A 25,894-nucleotide genomic window follows, 5' to 3' on the forward strand; every position below is an offset into this window, starting at 1 on the left:
TAGAGGGGGAAGGTGTTTTTGATGGCCCAGTCAATGGGCGGTTTTTGAAACTTTCCTTCATATGAGGCTTTAAGGCCTTAATATTGTAATAGGTTTTTTTAGTTTTTTTTTTTTAATGCAAATAAACTAATTGCCCAATGGAACACTAGGAGATAAGTTTATTTTGGTTGTTACTGGAAAGGCAGTAGTCTGCAGTTCTTGAAACCTCACAGGGAGGCTTTCATCCCTAGAAGGAGCCAGTGTTAGCCATGAGGTGCAGCGCTACTATTTTAACGGAAATGTCCCCTGTTTTAGATCTGATGGTCCACGTCTCCTCTTGCTCTACTTTGGCCATAAGCCGAACTTCAAAAATTATACACCTGCACTCATAAATATCGGTAGGTCCGCTCTTTATTCATCTCTTTTCTGCTGCGATCTCCATTCTCCGATCTCCGATCAGATCGATTTCCACTATATTTTTCATTTGAAAATCCAACAGCTATTGCACAGCACTTAATCGCCCATCGGCGTATCGCAATTCCATCGCACGGTCCGCCAACCCTTCACCTCTATGATTAATGATTAGATCTTGAACGTTGATATGAACTGGATCTAACGATTGTCGCTTAGCCGATCAAATCAACTTGCATGATGATCCTCAACCGTTAATCTTCCTCGATCATATCTGACGGTTCACAATGATTTCAGGTGAGCAACAAGTGAGAGGGATACATGTCTGATAAGGTGGTTTCCTCTCTTCTCCTTGCTGCTACGTGTCACTTGATGAGTGGAATGGGGTGCCAATCTGAATTACCACTTACCTCTTGTGATATCACCCAAAATACCACCTTTCGCTTTTGTTAGAGCCTAGATCGACCTCAGGCTGAAGGGAGGAAATCTTAGGACAACCACAAACGAAGCTTAACCTGGTAGCTAGCCCTACAAGGTCAGCACATGGCTCTCTCCTTGTCAATCTCAGTTGAGATGACTGAATCAAATATGGATATTAGACTAGGTATAGTAGCTCTAGCGGTTTTTGGTTGATTTTGATGAGTTTGTTGCTGGATCAAATGGAGCAGGTAGCTTTGGGTCCGGGAAATGAAGTCGGGATGCAGGATGTTCTATGGGGCGAGGTAGGCAGGTGTTTATGCACTTGGAATTGAGTGAGATGGTAGGCCTAAGACTGGTGAGCAGCTGAGGAGGGCATGCAAGGATCATGAATCCTCTTCAAACAGCTGAAAACATGAAAAACTAAATGTATTCCCAAGGCAGAGCATTGTTACCAATGTATTCCACCTATCTATCTTGATTTCATTTAGCTAAGAAGAATGAAATAGATTTTGGCACATATAACATATTTGAAAAAATAATGATAGAAGGCGAAATAATGCACAAACACATTACCACAAGAATCCCACAAAAATAGCTACAAATCCTAGTTTATTTCCTTGCCAAACTGCTGTAGAGATGTACAATGTAGCTCAAAGCATCCACCAGAGTCCAACCTTTGCTAATGACTGAAAAATACATAATATAGACATCAAACCACTTATGCTAGCCATTAGGGTCAAATCCAAGAGATAAGGGACTGTTTCAACCATATCTAAACTAGGAATAGGAATATAGGCAGTGGAACAACGTGCCTCTAAAACCATGGAAGTTGATTCCTTCACCCACAGACCACCTCAAAATGATGAATCTACCCTCTAAGGTCATTTTAAAATTACATTTACATAGCATAGCATCATTTACAATCATAAATTCATCCAAGATGAGAGAAAAAGTCAACTTGTAGAAAAAATAGGCGAAATTTGGATTTTTGAGCAAACTGGTCCTATGTGTAACGCCACCTGTCATGTGCGTAGTGCCATTTCTCAGCTACTTTTTTAGGCCTTCCCCTTAGCAAAATTGAAACCAAGATATCTTGTTGGAAAGATCTGCCTATCTAGGTTCTGGAACATCTTGAATTTTTTCATTTGGATGTCATTTGTCCCCTCAAAAGTGGAATCTGCCAAGATTGCTTCCTGTGTGTCCAAAAAGAGGCAGAGAGGTCATTTTTTGATGGTTTTCTGACCTTTAGGTGACCAATATTTGCTCCAAAATTGCTGAAACTTTTAGGGATTGATGTTCTCATCATGCTGAATCTGAATATGCAAGCCATTTCTCCAAAAAGTGTCCCAGTCAAAAGCATAGTGTCGGTGGCGCTATGCACCTAATGCAATTTCCTGTGTTGGAAAATTTCAAAATTTGAAAATGACAAAATTTCACCAAAACTTGCCCAGATTTGGCACAAATCTCCCTCATTAGTTTCTTTGATGGGCTAGTGAGGCCTCAGCCAAGATTTTTAGCTTGTCATGCTCCTTTTTGCTCCTCAAGGCCTTCCTCAACCTTGCCTTAAGTTTCCTCATCCTTATATTGCATATTTTGTTCCGGGTCATATAGTGATAGGCCATGTGACGAAGCATCTTCTTTTCATTATTGGCCTTCTCAAGAAACTTTTCAAGGTGTATGTTGACCCTTTCAAGCGAAGTTTCCTGGTCATTCTCAATCTCTTGCTCAATGGAGGTCATCTTGACCTTTGCCTTCTTTTCCTTTTGCCGGTTCTCTTTGATCATTTGCAACTCCATGAAGACTTGATTTTCGGTCAATTTCTTGTTTATTTGCTCAAGATAATTGCTGATTCACTTTTCCCTCTATAAATTGACTAAAAAGGCTTGTATATCATCCTCTTGCTCCTTGATGATCATGTCTTTAGTAATATTTGTACCTTGGGTTTCCAAATCAATGGCATCAACTCCTTGTGTCTCCTCATGATCAACTAGGTCCTCTCTTGCCCATCACTAGGATCCTTCTCATGCCTTTTTCCCTTGCCTTTACCTTTGCTCTTACTGTGCTGCCCAACCTGTACCTGTTTAGCTGAAGATGAAGGCAAAGCCCCTTCCACTCCTTGTGGAGATAGCATTTTCTTGTGGCCTGAAGATGAAGGCGAGACCCCTTCCACACCTGGTGGAGATAATACTCGCCTAGCAGCTGCAAAAGGTTTCCTAGTGCCTCTCTCATATGTCACAAATACTGGCACTCCCACAGTTTCAGTCTCTTGGACCTTTTGCTATCTTGAAGGTCCACCTTCTTCTTGAGGCACTGATGAAAATACTTGAGGGCTTTTGAACACTTCATGAGAAATGAAGGTCTCCCATGGTATGTTAAGTAGGTTCAGCTAATGTAAGACAATGATTTTAATCATAGAGAAGTGGTAGATGTTGGTTAGCTACTGGGGGTATGATTTCTTCTTTACAATGAATGCCATCTTCTCTATGTTTCTGAATATGAAGTAAGGGATATTCATCATTCTCACCCTAGTGAAATGCATCAGCAATCTAATGTGGTAGGCATACAGTCTGGAGAACCTACCTTCACAAGTAAAATACTTGATGATGATCTTCATTAATGGAGCAAACCTGTCCTCCAAGAACTTAAAGGGGAATACTCTGCTGAGTTTATTATGATATTTGGCCTTAATGTAAGGCTCATAGTACTCCCTGTCAATGTACTGACCTTTGTTCCACTTTTCACCCACATTTAGAATACTTGTAGCCTCTGAAATGAAAACTACTGACAAAGTGAATGTGACTCTAGCAAGGTTTACCTCATTGTTATCCTCCAAATGTGTCACAAACAACCTTGCTAATTCATGATGGGATTTTACCCTTTCCACCATTTAACAAAAACTGAAACAAGACTGATGTCTGAAACAAGAAAGGGAAAATGGACAGGCTTGCAGCTCCCTCAAACTGGTGGGCTCCTCTCTTATGTGTTTTCCTCCCTTATGAGGCCTTCTACTCTGAGTGTCTCTCTCCTTGGAATTGTCACTATGTGTCTCTTCCTCCATTTGATTTTCACTATCCCTCTCCATTATTGTACTGTTGTTTGTGTTTATGTTAAATGAGGAGTGATGGATTGGCGAGTAAGGGTATGATGAGTATGAAGAGATTTTAAATAGGAAAGAAGGTGAGGGTGAACAAGAATGGGAAAGGGATGTGGGGAATAAGTAGGTTTAATGAATGGTATAGGGTTTGGGAGTATGGTAGGGTTTAGTGTATACGAGTATATGGTTTGGGAGTAATGGTAGGTTTTGGGAGTATTGTAGGAAAACGTTTAGGGAGGGAATTATGTATGGGAGGATGAGTTGTATGGAAACAATGAAATATGATATGGGATAGCAGCAGCAACGATTGTATTTGAGAGACAACAACAATTAGGGTTTGATATTTTAGAGGGATAACACACTCAAAACCAATGCAACAATTCCGAACTGCAAGGAGAATGATGTTACTTACTTGCAAATGGAGAAATCTGGGTGTTTTGAAGCAATTTGATGCAATTAGCAGCAATTGGTAGCTCAGATGACAGGTGCATAGCACACTTCCTAGGTGCGTAGCGCAGCTCCTATGCGTAGCGCTTGTTCAAAAAACAAAGGAGAAAATGCCTAGGTGCGTAGCGCTGTTCCTGTGCACAGTGCCAAGTTTTGGTGCATAGCGTCAGGCAATGTCCTCCAAAAACACAGCGGTTTCTTCCCTTTGCTCAATGATCCCTTAAAATCACAATTTTGCTCATAAACTTCAACTCAAAAAATGAATTAACTTGAGAATGAAATGGCTTTTATATGGCTTGGGCACTTTTAATTTTTCACTCTCCAAAACCCACTTTATAATGTCTTTGGCTTGTTCAAATACTCTGTTTTTTGGATGCTTGACTTTTTGCTTAAAATTGATGAATTAATGCTTGATGATCTTTGCTTTTGCAATGGCATGTCTTTGGAAATATCAGTAGTTGACCAAGAGTAGCATGAGATTTCTTAATTACATCTAAGAAATGATGAGATTACATGAAAATTACAAATAAAAAACAATGCTCTGTTTTCACCTCAAACTGGTTTTGAGGTGAAAAACTTATTAAATTTACAAATTATGATTTTAAAGCTTTCCTAATGATTATTGTCATCCTCATGTGTCTGCTGACCCTTATTGGTCAATGGTTACTGAAAATTTGACATGGTGAAACCCTAATACCTAATGAAACTGAAACCCTAAGACCTAAGACCTATTTGATGAAATAAACTGAAAAGGAAACTAGACCTGAACCATTGATTGAATCACACATGAAAAATGGTCAGCAGATATGTGTCATGAGGGAAAAAATTGAAATGTGCTTACCATCAGTTGATCCATGACCTAATGGAATGCAACTCATTGAGAATGGGACTCCTAATATGAATGCAAAAGAGTGAATTTTGATCATTGATGGTAGTGTGAAGACACTGACACTAACATTGGCTCCAATGGGGATGGTAGCTCCTTGGAGGTGCCAAGAACCATAGATCTCTAGAATAAGTAGACTAGTGCCTCTTCCATTAGGAAATACGGTCAATATACTTCAAAAACTGAAACTGACACTAAGAAAATGGACTCAAAACTCAAACTGACTCAAAACCCAAAGACCGACTCAAGACTCAAAGACTAATACAAATCACTCAACTTTATAGCCTTCACCTCAGGCCCCAAGCTGAAATGAATTGTAACTTTTGAACACTGGCAATGAAAGGAAACGGTATATACAATGATCACTTCATGATTTCATAAATCACCTTAGAAAAGGTAGCGCTTCAGAAGCCTACCATTGACTGGTCCTCCTGAACAATCTTGTCCATCCATCTCTTTGAGCAGGAATGCATTTTGTCCTCTGTATGCAACAATCTTGTAGGGTCCCTTCCATAAGTTTTCAAACTTGCCATGTTTGCCTTTATCTTCATTCCTGGCATCCCACCGTAACACCACATCCTCAAGCTGGAATTTATCTACTTTCATTTTCTGATCATAGATCATTTTGTTCTTCTCCTGCAATCTGAAAGTATTTTGGAAGACTTCATCCCTTGTCTATTGTAAATGGATCATCTGATTGATTTTCCACTAAAAATCATCTTCCTCACTGCTAGCCTCTTGTAAAAGTTTCACAACCGAAACTACAAGGGATGTTGGAAAGACTATTTCAATGCCATATACTATTTCAAATGGAGACATACCTATAGACTTCTTTTGGCTCACCCTGTCCACCCATAAAGCATTAACTAACTTCTTATGCCAACCTTTCTTATTTGTTTCTAGTAGATTCTTGATGATGTTCACCAATGACTTATTGGAAGACTCAGCCAAACCATTACCTTGCGGGTAATATGCCATGGAGTGACCTAAGGTAATCTTATACTTGCTACAAAAATCGATCATCTTCTTGGATTTGAATGCAACTGCGTTATCTGTGATGATTTTACTAGGACAACCAAAACAAGATAAAATATTTGATTCCAAAAATTGAATGATTACTGTGTCTATTGCCTGTTTGGTCGGGATTGCTTCAATCCACTTGGTAAAATAGTCGATTGTTGTTAGGATCCACTTGTGCTGAGCCGATGATGTTGGATGGATCTCCCTGATAAAATCGAGTCCCCACTACTGAAATGGTGCATTGACTTCAACTGGTTTTAGAGGAAGAGGCAACAACTTTCTTTTCCCCTGAAAGACCTGACATTCATGACAGCTCATGACTATTTTATAGACATCTGAAAATAAGGTTGGCCAGTAATAACCTGCTCTCAATATTTTGTTCGTTATTGTCTTCCAGAACAGGTGACCACCACAGTCACCCTTGTGAAAGTCACTCATTACCTGCTGGAATTCATCTTCAATTAAATAGTTCAGCAAAACACCTCCTGGATCCTTCCAATAAAGGGCATTATTCAAAATGCAGAATTTAGCAGCTTTAAGTTTAAGAGTTCTACCTTTGTTTTTTGACATTTCCAGAGGTGGTGAGAGGTGCTGAAGAACATACACAATATCTGAATACCACAGTGACTGAAGGAACATTTCAGACACTTGAATCAAGGAGATTTCTTCTTCATCTTCAGACATGGCTGCAATAAGATTTATATCTAATGCATGCAAATTTGATTCCGCCATCAACCTAACCAAGCCTTGTCCTTTGATCAACTTTGTAGGCTTGATCTCCAGATCGTATTCTAACATTGCTGCAATCCATTTTCCCCACCTTCCTTTCGGATCGGTTTGTACCAGCACATCCTTAACTGCTGCATTAGGAACATATGCTATGATGTGGGAGTGCAGAATATACACTCGAAAGTCCTTCAAAGCTTTGACAAGAGCAAGAGCCTGTTTCTCAATTATGTTGTACCTCAAAGCTGCATCTCTAATGGTTTTGTTGAAGAATGCAATGGGCTTTTCTAGCTGATCTCTCTTTTGCATTAAAACTGCTGCCATGGTATGCTTAGATGCAAAGGAGAATAAAATGAAATATTGTGTATAATCAGGACTAATCAAAACTGGAGCTGTAGATAGAGCATACTTTACCGAATTAAAAGACTTCATATCATCCTCCATCCACTTTACCACGCTATCCTTCTTTAGCATATTAGTAATTTCTCTTAAGTGCTCAGCTAGATTGGGTACAAATCTTCATAGGAAATTCATCTTAATGTTAAATGCTTATATCTCCTTCTTATTCCTGGGAAAATCTATCTGTCGAATTGCTTCTACCCTTGAAGGATCAATGCAAATGCCTTCCTTTGAAATAATATGGCCAAGTAGATTCCTTTCATCCATAGCAAAGAGGCTTTTCTTTGGATTGAGTGATATCCCAAATTTCCTACATCGCTGAAACAAAATCCTCAAATGGTGAAGGTGCTCATCATCTGAATTTGAAAACATTGTCAAATCATCCAAATATACAACCAAAAATACATCCTTTTCATTGGAAAAAGTGATGTCCATTGCACGTTGAAATGTGGCCGCAACATTTTTCAAACCAAATGAAATTTTAGCATAATGAAATGTTCCCCAAGGGTTGGTGAATGCAGTCTTATCTCTGTCATCTTCATGCACTAAAATTTGATTATACCCGGAATATCCATCGAGCAGTGACATGCGCGATGCTCCAACCACTCTCTCGAGGATATGATGCATCTTCGGCAGTGGGTAACTGTCATTCAATGACACTTTATTCAGATTCTGGAAATTGATACACAATTTGATCTCTCTAGTCTTCTTTCTCACAAGAACAAGATTAGAAATTCAATCAAAAAATCTAATTGGGACAATTATACTAGCCTTGTATAATCTGTTTACCTCTTTTTCAATGGATGGTAGCAACTTGGGATTAATTCTTCTTAGCTTCTATCGGAACAGCTTCTGATTTGGCTTGATGGGAATAGTGTGTTGAATTATATCTTTGTTATACACCTTTAGATCTAGATAATCCCAAGCAAACACATCAGCAAATTTAGATAACAATCTAACATATTTGGATTTTGCCTCAGGATATAATGTCTTCGACAATTTCAAAAACTTGGGCTTCTCGGTTGTTCCAAGATTCACAACCTCAACACCTTTTCCTATTGGCACCAAGCTTGGCTTCCTAGTCACATCATATTGATCAAAAATTTCTTCTAAAGGTATAAGACCTTTAGGAATGACATTGTCTTTCAGCCACAATATTTCCATCTGATTCACCTCAATTTCCTGTTCATCATCATCATAATCACAATCTATGGAAGCATCCTTGTAGTTTCCTTCATTCTGCAAAAAATTATTGATCTCTTTATCATCCCAAAACACCTGCCAATACCTGAGATTGTTGGGAACAACTGGGCGGTGCTTGACATGGATCTCAAATTTGTTGTTGGAATTCATCGGGATCTTCAAATTACTTGCAGCAGTAGCAAGTGAATCTGCAATTACATCTTATGCACGAGGTATGCATGTCAAGGTATAATCTAGAAACATCCTTAAGATATCTAAAACCGCATTATGGTAGGCCCTCATTCGAGGATGTTTGTCCTAATATTCACCCTTAACTTGCTTGATTACCAGCTCCAAATCTCCATAGGCTGATATCCTTTTTGAATTCATTTTTTTAAGGATTTTCAAACCTGCAATCAGCGCTTCATATTCGGCTCCGTTGTTAGAACGGTGAAAGGCCAATTTATATGAACAAATTCTAACATTACTAGGTACTTTATTTGGCTGGAAAACAGGGCTGTGAATCCAAATCCCTATGCCAGCACCATCCTTACCCACAACTCCATCAAAATCCATGCTCCATAGGCCTACTTCTTCCTCTAAGTGCTAAAATTATGTTTCATCCTCTTTCTTACCTCAACTGATCTCTTCGAGTTGTTGTTGTTCATTACCTTTCTGCTACAGATGAAATGTGGATTGCTCAGAGGTACTTGCAATCTTTTGTCTTTCTTGATCAAGGACTGCTCTAAACTTTTCTGAAATCTCTGGCACATCTGCTACTTTAGCTAACTGACTATCAATATCATTCAAACCACTATAGGAATATAATGCAAATGACTCTAAATCTATATGTACAACATTAATTGGATGATTAAGTGGTTTCTCCTTGCTTGTGATCATGTACTTCATTTTCTTCTCCCTATACATTTTTCTCAATTGACCAAACACGGGAATGGTAGCATAGGAGAAATCTAGTTGTAAAGTTCCTTTCAGCTTTGCACCCCACGATCTGGACAAAAGCATACCAAACTGTGGCAGAATGTCTGCAACAACCACATCCATGAGAACATTCTTTGCCAGAATTTGGTCTAAAGACACCACCAAGTCTTTGATAAGACCAATACAATGGACTCTACCCGAATCAAAAGAATACAGGTCATGATACTTTCGAGTAATGTCAAGGCCCAGTTTCTCCATAATGGCTTTTGGCATCAGATTATGGGAAGCTCCGCAATCAAACATGGCATTGTGGAGGACATACTCATGTAATCTAAGGCTCATATAGAATGGAGGAACTTCACTATCTTCAGATTGACCTTCTAAAACAGGGCCAAAGATGAGCTCAGGGTGATCATCTTCCACATTGACCATATCAGATAAAGGATCTATATTCAAAATTTTGGACAACTGGTTTTTATAACTGTTGTTCTTCATCAATTCACTCAAAGGAATTGAAACTTTTAACTTAGCAATCTCATTTTCTAAACAAAAATCTGAAACTTTTTCTACCTCTTTGACTGGAGGGTCCTTCTTTTCGAGCTTTTCCTTTGCTGCACTTTGTTGATTGATATTCTCATTTTCAGAAGATACTTTGCTGGAAGTTGGATTAGCTGGCTCCTTCCCTTTCTTCTAAATGTTCAAGGAGTCACTCTTAGGTTGCGCTTCCTTTCTCTTTTGAACTGGGCTGATTGGTACATCTCTACTTCTCAATGAACATTGTTTCTGTTGTGCTGTCAATGCATTCATATATCCACGTTGATAATCATCTAACTCATCCTCCAAAACTGCTTCATTTGCCAATATATAATGTTCGTCCTTTTGCACATCAGGGACCTCTAAATATTCTTCATCTTCCATGAGATAGAGAAGTAAACCATCAACAGTAAATAAATGATTCACCTCAATGACCGGATCATCATCATCTTCACTCTCCATTCCATGTACATAGTTTTGTTTCAAAGGAGTTTTGACTTGTTGTGATGACTGATCTTGTGCCTTCTGCTCCCTTTGTTTAATCCTGAACTGAGGTTGTTACTGTCCTCTGAATTTTGGATTCCTGATTGTGGTTTCAGGTTTGTCTGCAATTGTTAGCCGACCAAACATCTTCTCAATTTTCCGGATTATATGATCTGCCTTAACATCTTAGGAAGATGCTTCTTCCTTTATAGTCACCTTCTTTTCTGTTTTCATCCTTTCTATTTTGGCCAGGAGATTTTCCTCTACACTCACTGTGTTCTTCTGCATATCTTCAAGTGCAGTAGGATCTTTTTCTCTCAACTAATAAGCCATATCAGCATCAAATCCATTGGGAAATTTGATCAATGCTAACCCCATCGGTGGCTTAATATCATCTAGAATAGCATTATAAACTGTATTGAAACTTATGCAGTAATCCTGGACACTTTCGCCTACATTCCTTTTTATATTTTCATACTCGGATAGAGTTTGGAGAGGATTTTTCTTTACCTCCCATCAGTCCAGGAATTGTCTATGAAGAACTAGAAAAGTATTGATAGATCCTGCTCGTAATGCTCTGAACCACTTTCGAACCTCACCTCCAAAACTACACAAATAACCTCACGGACACATTTTTGGCATCTACCTCATGAAGATCAAAGAAGTCGTTCATCCTATCAACATGCTGTTGTGCCATGATACTTTGAGTGGCATAGAACAGAGGTATTTTACTTTGGTAATCCATAGGCATATCATCCAAATTCCGAGACATAATGAGAGGTGCATTTCTGGCAGCCATGACTCAAGGTGGATTTGAAATTGGTTTTGGAGAAAGGGGAAGATTTATGACAACAAGAGATGTTGATGTAGCAGAAGTAATGGGAATTTGAGGGGTAATGATAGGTTGATGAAGGAAGGAAGGTATAAACGGAGATGTCAAATGATTTACTGGAATATGGGGAATTCATGATGAAGCAAAAGATGTTGAAGCGGAATCAGAGAGCTCAGGAATTCGATCAATAGTGATGGATGACTAAGGACAGTTTTGAAGATTTCGGTTACTTATCAAATTGGCTTGTTGGATTTCAATCTCTCTAGTGAATTCTGGGTCTGCGACTATGTCTAGCAATTCACTATCAGATGTGGTTCTAAATAGGGAGAGACCAAAGTATTCGTCAAAAGGAAGATCTTCAAGGAACAACCACTCTACTGGGCATGAATGAGATCTGAAAACCGGTCTAGGACTTGATACACTTTCTTGTCTGAGTATTCGAGGGATAAGATTAGGATTTTAAAATACAGGAGGAGGATCAAGATCTGTATTGGACCTGGTGTATCTTATTGAATCCAGTGTGTTAAAAATTCTCAAAAGTTTGATATTGCTTTACAACTTTCCACCTTTCATCCTACTGAATTCTAAACTTATCATCCAAAAGTTCAGAACTTCTCAATTGTATTGGGGTGATTTGTCTTTCTTCCTTAGTATGATCACCACTATGTTAGAGCCTAGATCGACCTCAGGCTGAAGGGAGGTAATCTTAGGATAACCACAAACCAAGCTTAACCTGGTAGCTAGCCCTACCAGATTGGGAGAGGGCTCTCTCCTTGTCAATCTCAGTTGAGATGACTGAATCAAAAATGGATTTTAGACTAGGTATAGTAGCTCTAGGGTTTTTTGGTTGATTTTGATGAGTTTGGTGTTGTATCAAATGGAGCAAGCAGCTTTGGGTTTGAGAAATGAAGTTAGGATGCAGGATGTTCTATGGGGCGAGGTAGGTAGGTGTTTATGCACTTGGAATTGAGTGAGATGGTAGGTATAAGACTAGTGAGGAGTTGAGGAGGGAATGCAAGGATCATGAATCCTCTTCAGACAACTAAAAACATCAAAAACTAAATGTATTCCCAAGGCAGAGCACTGTTACCAATGTATTCCACCTATCTATCTTGATTTCATTTAGCTAATAAGAATGAAATATATTTTAGCACATATAACACATGAGGAAAAATAATGACAGAAGCAGAAACAATGCACAAACACATTACCACAAGAATCCCACAAAAATAGCTACAAATCCTAGTTTATTTCCTTGCCAAACTGCTGTAGAGATGTACAATGTAGCTCAAAGCATCCACCAGAGTCCAAACTTTCCTAATGACTGAAAAATACATAATATAGACATCAAACCACCTATGTTAGCCAACAGGGGTCGAATCCAAGAGATAAGGGACTGTTTCAACAATATCTAAACTAGAAACATGAATATAGGCAGTGGAACAACTTGCCTCTAAAACTATGGAAACTGATTCATTCACCCCCAAACCAACTCAAAATGATGACTCTACCCTCTAAGGTCATTTTACAATTACATTTACATAGCATAGCATCATTTAAAATCATAAATTCATCAAATATGAGAGAAAAAGTCAACTTGTAGAAAAACTAGGCGAAATTTGGATTTTTGAGAAAACTAGTCCTATGCGTAGCGCCACCTGTCTTGTGCATAGTGCCACTTCTTAGCTGATTTTGGAGGCCTTCCCCTTAGCCAAATTGAACCCAAGATAGCTCGTTGGAAAGGTATATCTATCTAGTTTCTGGAAAATCTTGAATTTTTTCATTTGGAGGTCATTTCCCCCCTAAAAAGTGGAATCTCCGAAGACTACTTCCTGTGTGTCCAAAAAGAGGCAGAGAGGTCATTTTTTAATGTTTTTTTGACCTTTAGGTGACCAAGATTTGCTCCGAAATTGCTGAAAATTTTAGGGATTGATGTTCTCATCATGCTGAATCTAAATATGCAAGCCATTTCTCCAAAAAAATTCCCAATCAAAAGCTTAGCGCCGATGGCGCTATGCACCTAATGCAATTTCCTGTGTTGGAAAATTTCAAAATTTGAAAATGACAAAATTTCACCAAAACTTGCCCAGATTTGGCACAAATCTCCTGCATTAGTTGCTTTGATGGGCTAGTGAGGCCTTAGCCAAGATTTTTAGCTTGTCATGCTCCTTTTTGCTCCTCAAGGCCTTCCTCAACCTTGCCTGAAGTTTCCTCATCCTTATATTGCATATTTTGTTCCGGGTCATATAGTGATAGGCCATGTGACGAAGCATCTTCTTTTCTTTATTGGCCTTCTCAAGTAGCTTTTCAAGGTGTATGTTGACCCTTTCAAGCCAAGTTTCCTGGTCATTCTCAATCTCTTGCTCAATGGAGGTCATCTTGACCTTTGCCTTCTTTGCCTTTTGTCGGTTCTCTTTGATCATTTGCAACTCCATGAGGACTTGCTTGTCGGTCAATTGCTTGTTGTCTTGCTCAAGATAATTGATGATCCACTTTTTCCTCTTTAAATTGATTGACAAGGCTTTTATATCAGCCTCTTGCTCCTTGATGATCATGTCTTTAGTAATATTTGTACCTTGGGTTTCCAAATTAATGGCATCAACTCCTTGTGTCTCCTCATGATCAACCAAGTCAAAGTCCCTCTCTTGCCCATCACTAGGATCCTTCTCATGCATTTTTCCCTTGCCTTTACCTTTGCTTTTGTTGTGTTGCTGAACCTGTACCTGTTTAGCTGAAGATGAAGGCAAAGCCCCTTCCACTCCTTGTGGAGATAGCATTTGCCTGTGGCTTGAAGATGAAGGCGAGACCCTTTCCACACCTGATGGAGATAATACTCACCTGGCAGCTGCAAAAAAGCTTCCTAGTGCCTCTCTCATATGTCACAAATACTGGCACTCCCACAGTTTCAGTCTCTTGGACCTTTTGTTATCCTTAAGGTCCACCTTCTTCTTGAGGCACTGGCAAAAATACTTGAGGGATTTTGAACACTTCATGAGAAATGAAGGTCTCCCATGGTATGTTAAGTAGGTTCAGTTGATGTATGACAATGATTTTAATAATAGAGAAGTGGTAGATGCTAGTTAGTTGCTGGGGGTATGATTTCTTCTTTACAATGAATGTCATCTTCTCTATGTTTCTGAATATGAAGTAGGGAATATTCATCATTCTCACCCTAGTGAAATGCATCAGCAATCTGATGTGGTAGGCATACAGTCTGGAGAACCTACCTTCACAAGTAAAATACTTGATGATGATCTTCATTAATGGAGAAAACTTTTCCTCGAAGATCTTAAAGGGGAATACTCTGCTAAGTTTATTATGATATTTGGCCTTAATGTAAGGCTCATAGTACTCCATGTCAATGTACTAACTTTCATTCCACTTTTCACCCACATTTGGAATACCTGTAGCCTCTGAAATGAGAGCTGGTGACAAAGTGAATGTGACTCTAGCAAGGTTTACCTCATTGTTATCCTCCAAATGTGTCACAAACAACCTTGCTAATTCATGATGGGATTTTACCCTTTCCACCATTTCACAAAAACTGAAACAGGATTGATGTTTGAAACAAGAAAGGGCAAATGGGTAGGCTTGCAGCTCCCTCAAACTGGTAGGATCATCTCTGATGTGTTTTCCTCCCTTATGAGGCCTTCTACCCTAAGTGTCTCTCTCCCTGGAACTGTCACTATGTGTCTCTTCCTCCATTTCATACTCACTATCCCTCTCCATTATTGTACTGTTGTTTGTGTTTATGGTAAATGAGGAGTGATGGATTGGTGAGTAAGGGTATGATGAGTATGAAGATATTTTAAATAGGAAAGTAGGTGAAGGTGAACAAGAATGGAAAAGGGATGTGCAAAATAAGTAGGGTTAAGGAATGGTATAGGGTTTGGGAGTATGGTAGGGTTTAGGGTATATGAGTATAGGGTTTTGGAGTAATGGTAGGTTTTGGGAGTATTGTAGGAAAAAGTTTAGGGAGGGGATTATGTATGGGAGGATGAGTTGTAGGGAAATAATGAAATATGATATGGGATAGTAGTGGTAATGATTGTATTTGAGAGACAACAACAATTAGGGTTTGATATTTTAGAGGGACAACGCACTCAAAACCAATGCAAAAAGTCTGGACTACAAGGAGAATGATGTTACTTACTTGCAAATGGAGAAATTTGGGTGTTTTGAAGCAATTTGATGCAATTAGCAAAAATTTGTAGCTCAGATGACAGGTGCATAGCACACTTACCAGGTGCGTAGCACAGCTCCTATGCATAGTGCCCATTTGAAAAAACAAAGGAGAAAATGCCCAAGGGTGTAGTGCCATTCCTATGCGCAGTGCCAAGTTTTGGTGCGTAGCGTGGGGCAGTCTCCTCCAAAAACACAGTAGTTTCTTCCCTTTGCTCAATGATCCCTTAAAATCATGATTTTGCTCATAAACTTCAACTCAAACAATGAATTAACTTGAGAATGAAATGGCTTTTATATGGCTTGGGCACTTTTAATTTTTCACTCTCCAAAACCCACTTATAATGTCTTTGGCTTGTTCAAATACTCTATTTTTTGGATGCTTGACTTTTTGCTTAAAATTGATGAACTAATGCTTGATGATCTTCGCTTTTGCAATGGCATGTCTTTGGAAATATCAATAGTTGACCAAGATGATGAGCCCCAAAAACGGACAATTATTCGGGCTCATTCAACCTCCTAAGTTGACTTAATCCACCATTCTCATTGGTTTATTGCATGTTTTTTATTATTTTTATGTTAATAGAGTGAATTTGGTTAGTCATTATGCCAACAATTCTAATGGGTGCTTTGTGTAGCCTTTTTGGTCAACTTGGAGACAAAATTGAAGGTCTTAATGAGCACTTGGCAGCCAAATTCGTGGTAGAACAAGCTAGAGGATTTGTAGGAAGGTGTCCCCCTCATTTATGGGCCCTTACCTCGAATTCTCCACCATCAGCTCAGAGTTCAAAGGCCACCAAATCAATGAGCACAAGGGCAGCCAAGCAAGTCAAGTAGGACTGCTATTAACTACAAGTCTTGGGCAGCCAAGTCCCTAAATTTTAGGAGGACTGTTGGGTCCTCAAATTGTATAAATAAGAAGGCTTAAGGCCTCATTTGGGTTAGCTAGTTGGTAGTCATTTTCGTAGCTAGTAGTTAGTCATTTTTGGTTAGCTAGTGGTTAGTCATTTTGTAGCCAGTTAGTCATTTTGTTTTAGCCATTAGTTAGCTAGTTTGTAGTTCGATTTTTATGCAATAGATTAGCTTTGCTTTCAGCTCATTCTCAAGCTCTCCTTGTGGATAGTTTTGATGTAACTTTTCATTCTTGATTAATAAAGATGAATCCAGCTTTGCACCAGCTCTAAATCTTTCTTAGGAGGCTGTAGCTCTTGGGTTTGGGCCCATCTCAAGCGCCCAGTACCTCCTTTGTTTATCTTTATGTGTCTTTGCTGCATCCTCATAATAAAATCTGCTATTTAGATTTAAATGTTGTGTTGTTGTTTAGGTTGCTTTTGATGATTAGAAAAGGTTTTTAATGTTCAGATTTGCTTGATAGGTTAATCACAGGGAAGATCTTCAGAAAAAGGCTGCCAAACACCTTGGATCTCACCTCCCCCTTTGTGGAATCATGAGCTGGGACCAATGTGACTTTGCTGCCAACAAAAACGTTGTTTTGCTTTGCCATGCAATTCTTAGTGTTGGAATCCTCGTTTGTAGATGTTAATATTAGTAGTGTTAAATGCTTCAGTTGATGATTTCTTAGTGGCATAAGTTAGTTCATGCATTTCATTTTGAATAAGCTGCTGTCCATTCTTGTTACTGTTAGCTAGGTCATATTAGGGTAGCATAACTAGATCTTTGTTTTCTTGCATGTCTTTGTTTGTCCAGTTTGAAAAACCACTTGCAGAGTACCTGTTATCCTTCTCTATCTACCCATAATCCATCTGATAATCTGCTCCAACCCTTAGCCCATGATTCGTACCCTTCATTTGCCATACTTTCCCCACCTTGCCCTAATTACTACATTCTTGTGCATCATCACTTCCTCCATCCTTGAACAAATCCAATCGCTCCTTAGCCTCATCCACCAAGTCCTAGGCCTCTTCACACCCATATTTCACCTCCATACTCATTCGTCCACCTTTTTCCCTCCATCCATTCTCCAAAATCCTCGTTTCAGAACATCCTGTAGAAATCTCTGAACATCCTGTAGAACCCCTGCAGACTTCCTGTAGAAGCTCATAAACACGGTTTCGTGGCAGCCAAACTTTGTGAGACTCTCTGGAAGGGTGTTAGGGACCCCTTAGACCCTCTCTGAACCTTCCCAACCTTTCCCAACCTTTCTCTCCCTTCGCACCACCTCTGCACAGCCAAACCCTAATAAGAAACAAAATCATAACCACTCCAACCACTTAAGAAAAAATATAAAAACATGTTCTTTTCCATAGAAGTAGTTTAAGTTCATGCATTTCACATCATTAGAAGTAATGGCATCATTTCCAGACACTTGCACTCCCACCATTGCATCATAGAGGTTAAGCTAGTCAGATTAGGGTTTACTAGGGTTTCCATGTTTTGGTTGGCTTTCAGTTCATTTTTGCAAAGTAGATTAATTTCCTTTGAGATAGCCTTCGTCCATCATTTAGAAAGCTTCTTCTGAGAGCATATAGAAGTTGGCTTGAGCCCTAGCGGACTTGTGCCAGCTGACCAAGTGACAGCTGCGACAAGAGCTAGTACTTGTGCATACAACACCGTTGCTTCCAAGTTTGTACGAACTACCGGGTTGATAAAATTAGAGATAGGAAGCCCCAGGAGTTGTAGCATTATTGCTACAATACTGGAGCCCACCATCTTTTTGGCGCCGTTGCCGGGGAAGCGGCAGAGTATTGGTGATTGTTGCTATTCTTCTATTTTCTACTACAACTTTCTGCTAAGTAGTTTATTTCATTTCCATTCTGCAAAAGTAGCATAGACATTTCCTGCTTTCATAGATTAGCATTTCCTGCTTTCATAGATTAGCATTTCCTGCTTTCATAGATTAGCATTTCAATTCCGCAATTTCATTTCTGCAAGCGTAGATTAGCATTTCAATTTCGCAAGCGTAGCCTAGCATTTCATTCCTGCAATTTCATTTGAGCAAAATAGATTAGTCCTTTCCTACTTTCATTTCAATTCCGCATTTTCATTTTAGCAAGATAGTTAGTTGCAGTTTAATCTATTTTAGTTTTGCAGGTAGAAGTAGAAAAAACAAAAAATTCAACCAAAAAGATTTCATTTCATGCTTTGTAGGAGTAGAGATAAGTTAGAAAAATGATTGCACAACACCCCCACTGCTTCACATAGCCAACGTTCTTCTTCGATGGCTGTGATGAAAGAACCCCTGGGTGGACATCAAGACATATCTGAAGAACCTCTAGGGGAGAAGAAGAAGAAACATTCCTCTGAAGCAAATGGCTACAAGCAGAAATGTTGGGAGCAGTCCCTTGTCCAAAGATGAATTTGCAAATCAGATCGAAGATTTCAAGAGCGATATGAGGCAGTTTCTTGCCATGCAACTGGATACCTTGCGGATCCAAAAGAAGCAAGAAGAAGCCAAGAGGGCTTTGGCCATTTTTTGTCCTAGGTGCACTAGAAAGCATCCTAGTAACGAATGTCCAATGCACCCTCTAGAAGTGTGTTTCATCTGTGAAGAATACCATCCTACAGATCAGTGCCCTTCCTTGCCCAGAATCAAAGCTACATATCAAAGAGCCAAGGGAGCCACTGAATCACTCTATTACATGAACCAAAGTTGGCCGCATGGACCTAGATCTTACCAGCAGGAACTGCAAGGGACACCCGAGACCTATTATGACCCCTATCAAGCCACTTTCATGCCTTCTTGGGGTCCCCCTGCTCATCCTTCCTGGTTCACACCTCCTCCTTGTTCCTTCACAGATCCATATTATGCCCAACCAGCTGCTCATTCGTTTCACTCTTATGCTCAGCCACAACCTCAGTGGAATGCACCTTATCAGGAGTGGAGGCCCCAGTACAACTCTCATCCCGCTCATTTTCCTCCACCACCTGCTCATCCACAACCATCGCCTCCTCCTCCACCAAGGCAACCCCAAATGCCTACCCAACCACAATGCCATCCATCTCCATCTCAATTTCACACCTCCACTCAACTACCCGTACCATTTCCAAAGCCATACAATGGAGCAGCTCAACCCCATTGCAAATCTGAGGCACAACATATGCAAACAACTCCTCTTGAGCTCAATGATCTTCACCATAGCTCAGGAAAAGCATTGCAAAAAAGAGATCATCTTGAAAGCATTGAAGGATCACATCCAGCAAAAGAAGATTCAAAAGAGGAGATCAAAGAACCATGGGTTTCACTTGATGAAGAGAAGAGATCAGAATCAGAGATCGAGAAAGCTTCCTCATGGTTACCATCAAATCTTCCATGTATTCAAGAGAAAGATCAGCAAAAAGAGGAAGATGAGAAGGTCATGATAGAAGGTGACATGAAGAATGATCCAGATCAGCAAAAGGACCAAAGATATCAAAGCTATATTGAGATATGGTTTCAGAAGGTCACTAAGTTGCAGCAGTACTCTCTTCTTCAGCTATGTTTGATCCCTTCAAAGTCAAATCATTTTGTCTCTGAGATCTGGATACCTGTCAAAGCATGCATTTTGAGCCTTCACATCATCTTTTCTCTAATCTCGATGTGCACATGGCTCCATTGGAAGTATTCTTATACTTGAAAATGATTTTGTTTTTCAAGTAGGGTAGGGTAGAAAAAAAGAAAAAAGAAAAAAAAAAAAGAAAAAAAAGAAAAAGAAAAAATGAAAAAAGAGGAAAATAGAAATCTAAGGTGAAAACCTCCTCGGAGGCGCCTTAGATTGGCTCATTGATTGAAAACCTCCATGAGGCGGTCAATGGGTTGGAAAAAAAGAGAAAAGAGAATAAGATCTTTGGGTGAAAACCTCCCTTGGAGGCGCCCAAGGCAGGCAATTAGGGTGAAAACCTCCATGAGGCACCCTAGTTGTTTTTCAAAAAAAAAGAGAAAAAGAAAAAGAAAAATAAAAGCTACTCTCCATTGAATAATTTCATGTTGCAGCAGTGACATTGCAGGTTGCAAGAAGGACGTTTCATGACAGGAGGAGCACTCAAATCAAGGTCAAAGGACTTTTTCTTGTGCCTTCTACAGGAAGCTCTGTATTTCTACAGGAAACATCCTGTAGAACCTTTGGACGAGCCAAATCCAATTTCAAAAGTGAATCTAATGGTGGGAATCTGTTGATTAGGCCTACAAGCACTTGTGTGTCCATCCCTTGCCTTCATCCATCATTTTTTCCACCTCCTTGTGCTTCTACAGGAACTTCCTATAGAAATTGTGGGAAAATAGACATGCATTTCAAAAAGTGGTTTGGCAAACATGGTAGCTTCCTCAAGGGTTTAGAAGCCCTCATGCAATCTTCCAACTCCTCCTCCATCATCTCCATACCTGCATCACAGCCAAAATTCATTTTGTCATGCCATGCAACCAAAATGCAAAGTGCCTTGAAGCAAAAACACATAGAGCAGAATTTGTATATGCCATAACTTGAAAACCATGCATCCATTTGACAAACCGTTTTATGGGGAATTGTACAAGGTTGATGACAACACGCCTGAGCAGTTCCATGCAATTCCGGTGCACGGTTTCCAAGAAATCAGCCTCCATCACCATCAGCCATTCTTACATTTTCTCCATATCCGTGCATCCATTTTAAAACCTGTTTCATGGGGAGATGCACATGGGTGATAGTATCCTACCCCAGCAGTTTCAGCCGATTCCGATGCACGGTTTCCGAGAAATCGAGCTCTGAAATCTTCAGCCATTTTCCATTTTTCTCGAAATCCGTGCATCCATTGATCACGAATTTTCTATGGGAGATGCATAATGATGGTAGGAACATGTTCACCAAGTTTCAGATCAATCCGATCTACCGTTTGGGAGAAATGGCAAAAACAAGTTCTGGTTTTGTGACCATGCAGCAGCAGCAGCTTGAAGGTGCAGATCTGAACGTGGAAACAATTGCATGCAGCTCAGATCCGGCCAGAGGACACCTGCACAGGGAAAAGCAATCAAGGATTAGCAGCCAAGCCACATGCAATCAGAAAAACTAAGCATGCAGCAGCAGAATCAGAGCAGGCAGCAACAAAAAGCTCACGACAGCCATTCAACTTCGAGGTATGTGACAAACTCATTCTTCTATTGCATAAATTTAATTTGAAAACTGCATGAATTAATGGGATGGTGGAATTAAGCCACGAATGGAATAAGTTTAACCCGACATCCAGTTCTCTAGCACTCCTGAAAAATCACGTAGCATGCGTGGATGAGATTCACGTGGAAGTTGAAAAGTACCGGCAATGGTAGATGTGTTGAACTCCAGTGAACAGGGCATCAGTTGATTAACAAATAGAAGGGGACTACAGTTCATAATTACACTACAGTGGGGACCAACAGTCTGCATGGGGCCAACGTGCAGTTGGCCAGCTCACCCTCCATCAACGGAAATCTTCATAATGGCCAATCGAACTCTCACCGATGTTGTTTCCAGTTTACCACATTCCTTGCAGCTGCAACAAGCTCCATACCAGCCCCATAGCAGCAAACCAAGCTTTCTCGGCCATTTTTCAGAACCCTTCTGCTTATCGGCATTCTACAGGGAGCACTGTTTCGTTCTCCAAGAAACGAGAGCCGCCTACAGGAAGGCGTCTACAGGAAAGGCAGAGAACAGCTCTGCGGAAGGAAAACCCAGAATTTTCGTTGAATTTGGAGCTCCAGATGAGATACTGTGATTGTTTGCATGAAAGCTTGGGTTGCAGAACCTTGATATCAATTGGAGGATGACCTTGGGAAAGGGGTCTATCACCATATTGTTGGCTTGTTTTAGATGTTGTGACTAATTTCAGCAGGACCAACAAATACAAATGGCCTATTAACATTTTGGGAACTTTATCACTTCCTTTTCAAGAAAAATATCACAAGTTCAATTCCTTTACTTCCTATTTCATAAGAAGGCATTCTTGCACCTTTGATGCTGAAAATTTGAGGATGTCCAGTGTTTGGTCTTCTTTAAGTTCTTCGATGTTTCAAGTTTGAAGTGAAAAACCGGTTATCAAGCATCCAAAGTATTAGAAAGATGACGGTTGATGATGAAAATTCAGTATATGTTGGTGGCCTTCCATATGATTCTACTGAAGATTCCATTCAAAGGGCCTTTGAGATTTATGGCACTATTATTGCAGTAAAGGCTCTATCCAGATATTCATATTCCAGATTTGCCTCATCATGCATCCTTATCCGAGATAGTTGGGCTTCTACACATGTGAATTTGACATCAATACACATCTCTTCTCAAAACGATTATTGCTTATCAACGGGAGTTTTTTTGCTCTAATATCGCTTTTAGTCCGGCAACATATGGCTTATCTTTATTTAAAACGTGGTACTTCTGGGCTTTCATCAATATATGTATACTTCATTACTGTTGTAATTGTGCATTATTGGGACTCTATTCTCGGCTTGAAGAGTGCAGCGGTGTTATTGTTGGACCTAATCAGATATTGGTCAAGTCCACTGGTGGTCCCTGGTGCCAGACCTAATATCAGAGGCATCATACACTGCATTATAAGAAATTATCAAGGTGCCAATGTTTCAGGAAAACTTGGGCAGCAGACCTAATTGTCAAGCTTTATTGTTTATGATCATTACTGTCTGGATCGTGATAAATTCTATGCGGAGAGCCTGATGATTGTGAATGACCGAGAGTTTGGGGGTAAATGCTATGGATTTGTCACTTTTACTAATCCCAGAGCTGCAGTTAATGCAATCAATGACATGGATGGAAAGGCAATTGGTGGGAGGACTGTAAGAGTGAATGAAGTAAAGAGTAAGTCATCAAGGGCCACATTTTCTTGAGAAAATCACTTTAGGGACAGGATCAGAGATAGAGACAGAGACAGATATGAAGACAGAGAGCAGCAAAGAGAGCGTGTTAGAGACAGAGTCTGGAAACGGAGCAGCAAAGGGAGAAATCGCCTGAGATTTTGGCCAGGGAGGCGGTAGCAGTGCTAGATGCCCTAAGCACATCTCCAAAGCAAAAAGGGAAGCAAAAAAGGGAGCCTTCCATGTACTTTAAGGCAAGAAGGAGCATGTGGATAAAAGCTGGCAGACCCTAGCCACAGTCAAAGGAGCCAATTACAATTGAGGACACCACAGCTAAACAAAAGGAAGAGTCTCCTTCAAAGAGATCCATCATCTATGAATGAGGAAGCTAAAAACCTTCACCTAGAGAGAGCAAATCAAGATGATGGACTCAAAGACAGTTCTACAGGAAGACAGAGAACTGTTAGCAGACTGTTTCTACAGGAAGACAGAGAACTGTTTCTACAGGAAGTTTGAAAAGAGGGAAGCCAAAGGAGAAATCAGCCAAAATGTTAGCCAAAGAGGCCACCAGGGCCATCAAAGATGAGGAGAGAGATTGGTTGCTCAGAGGATGAGCAACACTTTCAGTAGGGGGGTGATGATGAGCCCCAAAAATGGACAATTATTCGGGCTCATTCAACCTCCTAAGTTGACTTAATCCACCATTCTCATTGGTTTATTGCATGTTTTTGATTATTTTTATGTTAATAGAGTGAATTTGGTTAGTCATTATGCCAACAAGTCTAATGGGTGCTTTGTGTAGCCTTTTTGGTCAACTTGGAGACAAAATTGAAGGTCTTAATGAGCACTTGGCAGCCAAATTCGTGGGAGAACAAGCTAGAGGATTTGTAGGAAGGTGTCCCCCTCATTTATGGGCCCTTACCTCGAATTCTCCACCATCAGCTCGGAGTTCAAAGGCCACCAAATCAATGAGCACAAGGGCAGCCAAGCAAGTCAAGTAGGACTGCTGTTAACTACAAGTCTTGGGCAGCCAAGTACCTAAATTTTAGGAGGACTGTTGGGTCCTCAAATTGTATAAATAAGAAGGCTTAGGGCCTCATTTGGGTTAGCTAGTTGGTAGTCATTTTCGTAGCTAGTAGTTAGTCATTTTTGGTTAGCTAGTGGTTAGTCATTTTGTAGCCAGTTAGTCATTTTGTTTTAGCCATTAGTTAGCTAGTTTGTAGTTCGATTTTTATGCAATAGATTAGCTTTGCTTTCAGCTCATTCTCAAGCTCTCCTTGTGGACAGTTTTGATGTAACTTTTCATTCTTGATTAATAAAGATGAATCCAGCTTTGCACCAGCTCTAAATCTTTCTTAGGAGGCTGTAGCTCTTGGGTTTGGGCCCATCTCAAGCGCCCAGTACCTCCTTTGTTTATCTTTATGTGTCTTTGCTGCATTCTCATAATAAAATCTGCTATTTAGATTTAAATGTTGTGTTGTTGTTTAGGTTGCTTTTGATGATTAGAAAAGGTTTTTAATGTTCAGATTTGCTTGATAGGTTAATCACAGGGAAGATCTTTAGAAAAAGGCTGCCAAACACCTTGGATCTCACCTCCCCCTTTCTGGAATCATGAGCTGGGACCAATGTGACTTTGTTGCCAACAAAAACGCTGTTTTGCTTTGCCATGCAATTCTTAGTGTTGGAATCCTCGTTTGTAGATGTTAATATTAGTAGTGTTAAATGCTTCAGTTGATGATTTCTTAGTGGCATAAGTTAGTTCATGCATTTCATTTTGAATAAGCTGCTGTCCATTCTTGTTACTGTTAGCTAGGTCATATTAGGGTAGCATAACTAGATCTTTGTTTTCTCGCATGTCTTTGTTTGTCCAGTTTGAAAAACCACTTGCAGAGTACCTGTTATCCTTCTCTATCTACCCATAATCCATCTGATAATCTGCTCCAACCCTTAGCCCATGATTCGTACCCTTCATTTGCCATACTTTCCCCACCTTGCCCTAATTACTACATTCTTGTGCATCATCACTTCCTCCATCCTTGAACAAATCCAATCGCTCCTTAGCCTCATCCACCAAGTCCTAGGCCTCTTCACACACATATTTCACCTCCATACTCATTCATCCACCTTTTTCCCTCCATCCATTCTCCAAAATCCTCGTTTCAGAACATCCTATAGAAATCTCTGAACATCCTGTAGAACCCCTACAGACTTCCTGTAGAAGCTCATAAACACGGTTTCGTGGCAGCAAAACTTTGTGAGACTCTCTGGAAGGGTGTTAGGGACCCCTTAGACCCTCTCTGAACCTTCCCAACCTTTCCCAAGCTTTCTCTCCCTTCGCACCACCTCTGCACAGCCAAACCCTAATAAGAAACAAAACCATAACCACTCCAACCACTTAAGCAAAAATATAAAAACATGTTCTTTTCCATAGAAGTAGTTTAAGTTCATGCATTTCACATCATTAGAAGTAATGGCATCATTTCCAGACACTTTCACTCCCACCATTGCATCATAGAGGTTAAGCTAGTCAGATTAGGGTTTACTAGGGTTTCCATGTTTTGGTTGGCTTTCAGTTCACTTTTGCAAAGTAGATTAGTTTCCTTTGAGATA

The 25,894-nt window shown here is 39.9% G+C and overlaps 1 protein-coding gene across 1 annotated transcript; it reads left to right on the forward strand.

Moving 5' to 3' along the window:
- Positions 1 to 22,258: 22,258 nt before the first annotated feature.
- Positions 22,259 to 23,317, forward strand: LOC149166946 (uncharacterized). The gene is made up of 2 exons (XM_089430305.1): positions 22,259 to 22,640; positions 23,141 to 23,317. Exons 1-2 carry the CDS (start codon positions 22,539 to 22,541, stop codon positions 23,315 to 23,317), a joined length of 279 nt encoding a protein of 92 aa, XP_089286431.1. The 5' UTR covers positions 22,259 to 22,538.
- Positions 23,318 to 25,894: the final 2,577 nt, after the last annotated feature.

The sequence above is a fragment of the Pinus tabuliformis genome, chromosome 5_1 (assembly GCF_031772625.1).
Source record: "Pinus tabuliformis cultivar Carrire ecotype Pingquan chromosome 5_1, CPIR1, whole genome shotgun sequence".
Taxonomy (NCBI): domain Eukaryota; kingdom Viridiplantae; phylum Streptophyta; class Pinopsida; order Pinales; family Pinaceae; genus Pinus; species Pinus tabuliformis.

Excerpts from the sequence above, each read along its gene's own strand:
- LOC149166946 (XM_089430305.1), top strand. The coding sequence starts at position 22,539 with ATGACGGTTGATGATGAAAATTCAGTATATGTTGGTGGCCTTCCATAT. Across the intron at positions 22,641-23,140 it reads AGATTTATGGCACTATTATT|AGCCTGATGATTGTGAATGA; the intron begins GCAGTAAAGGCT and ends TTCTATGCGGAG.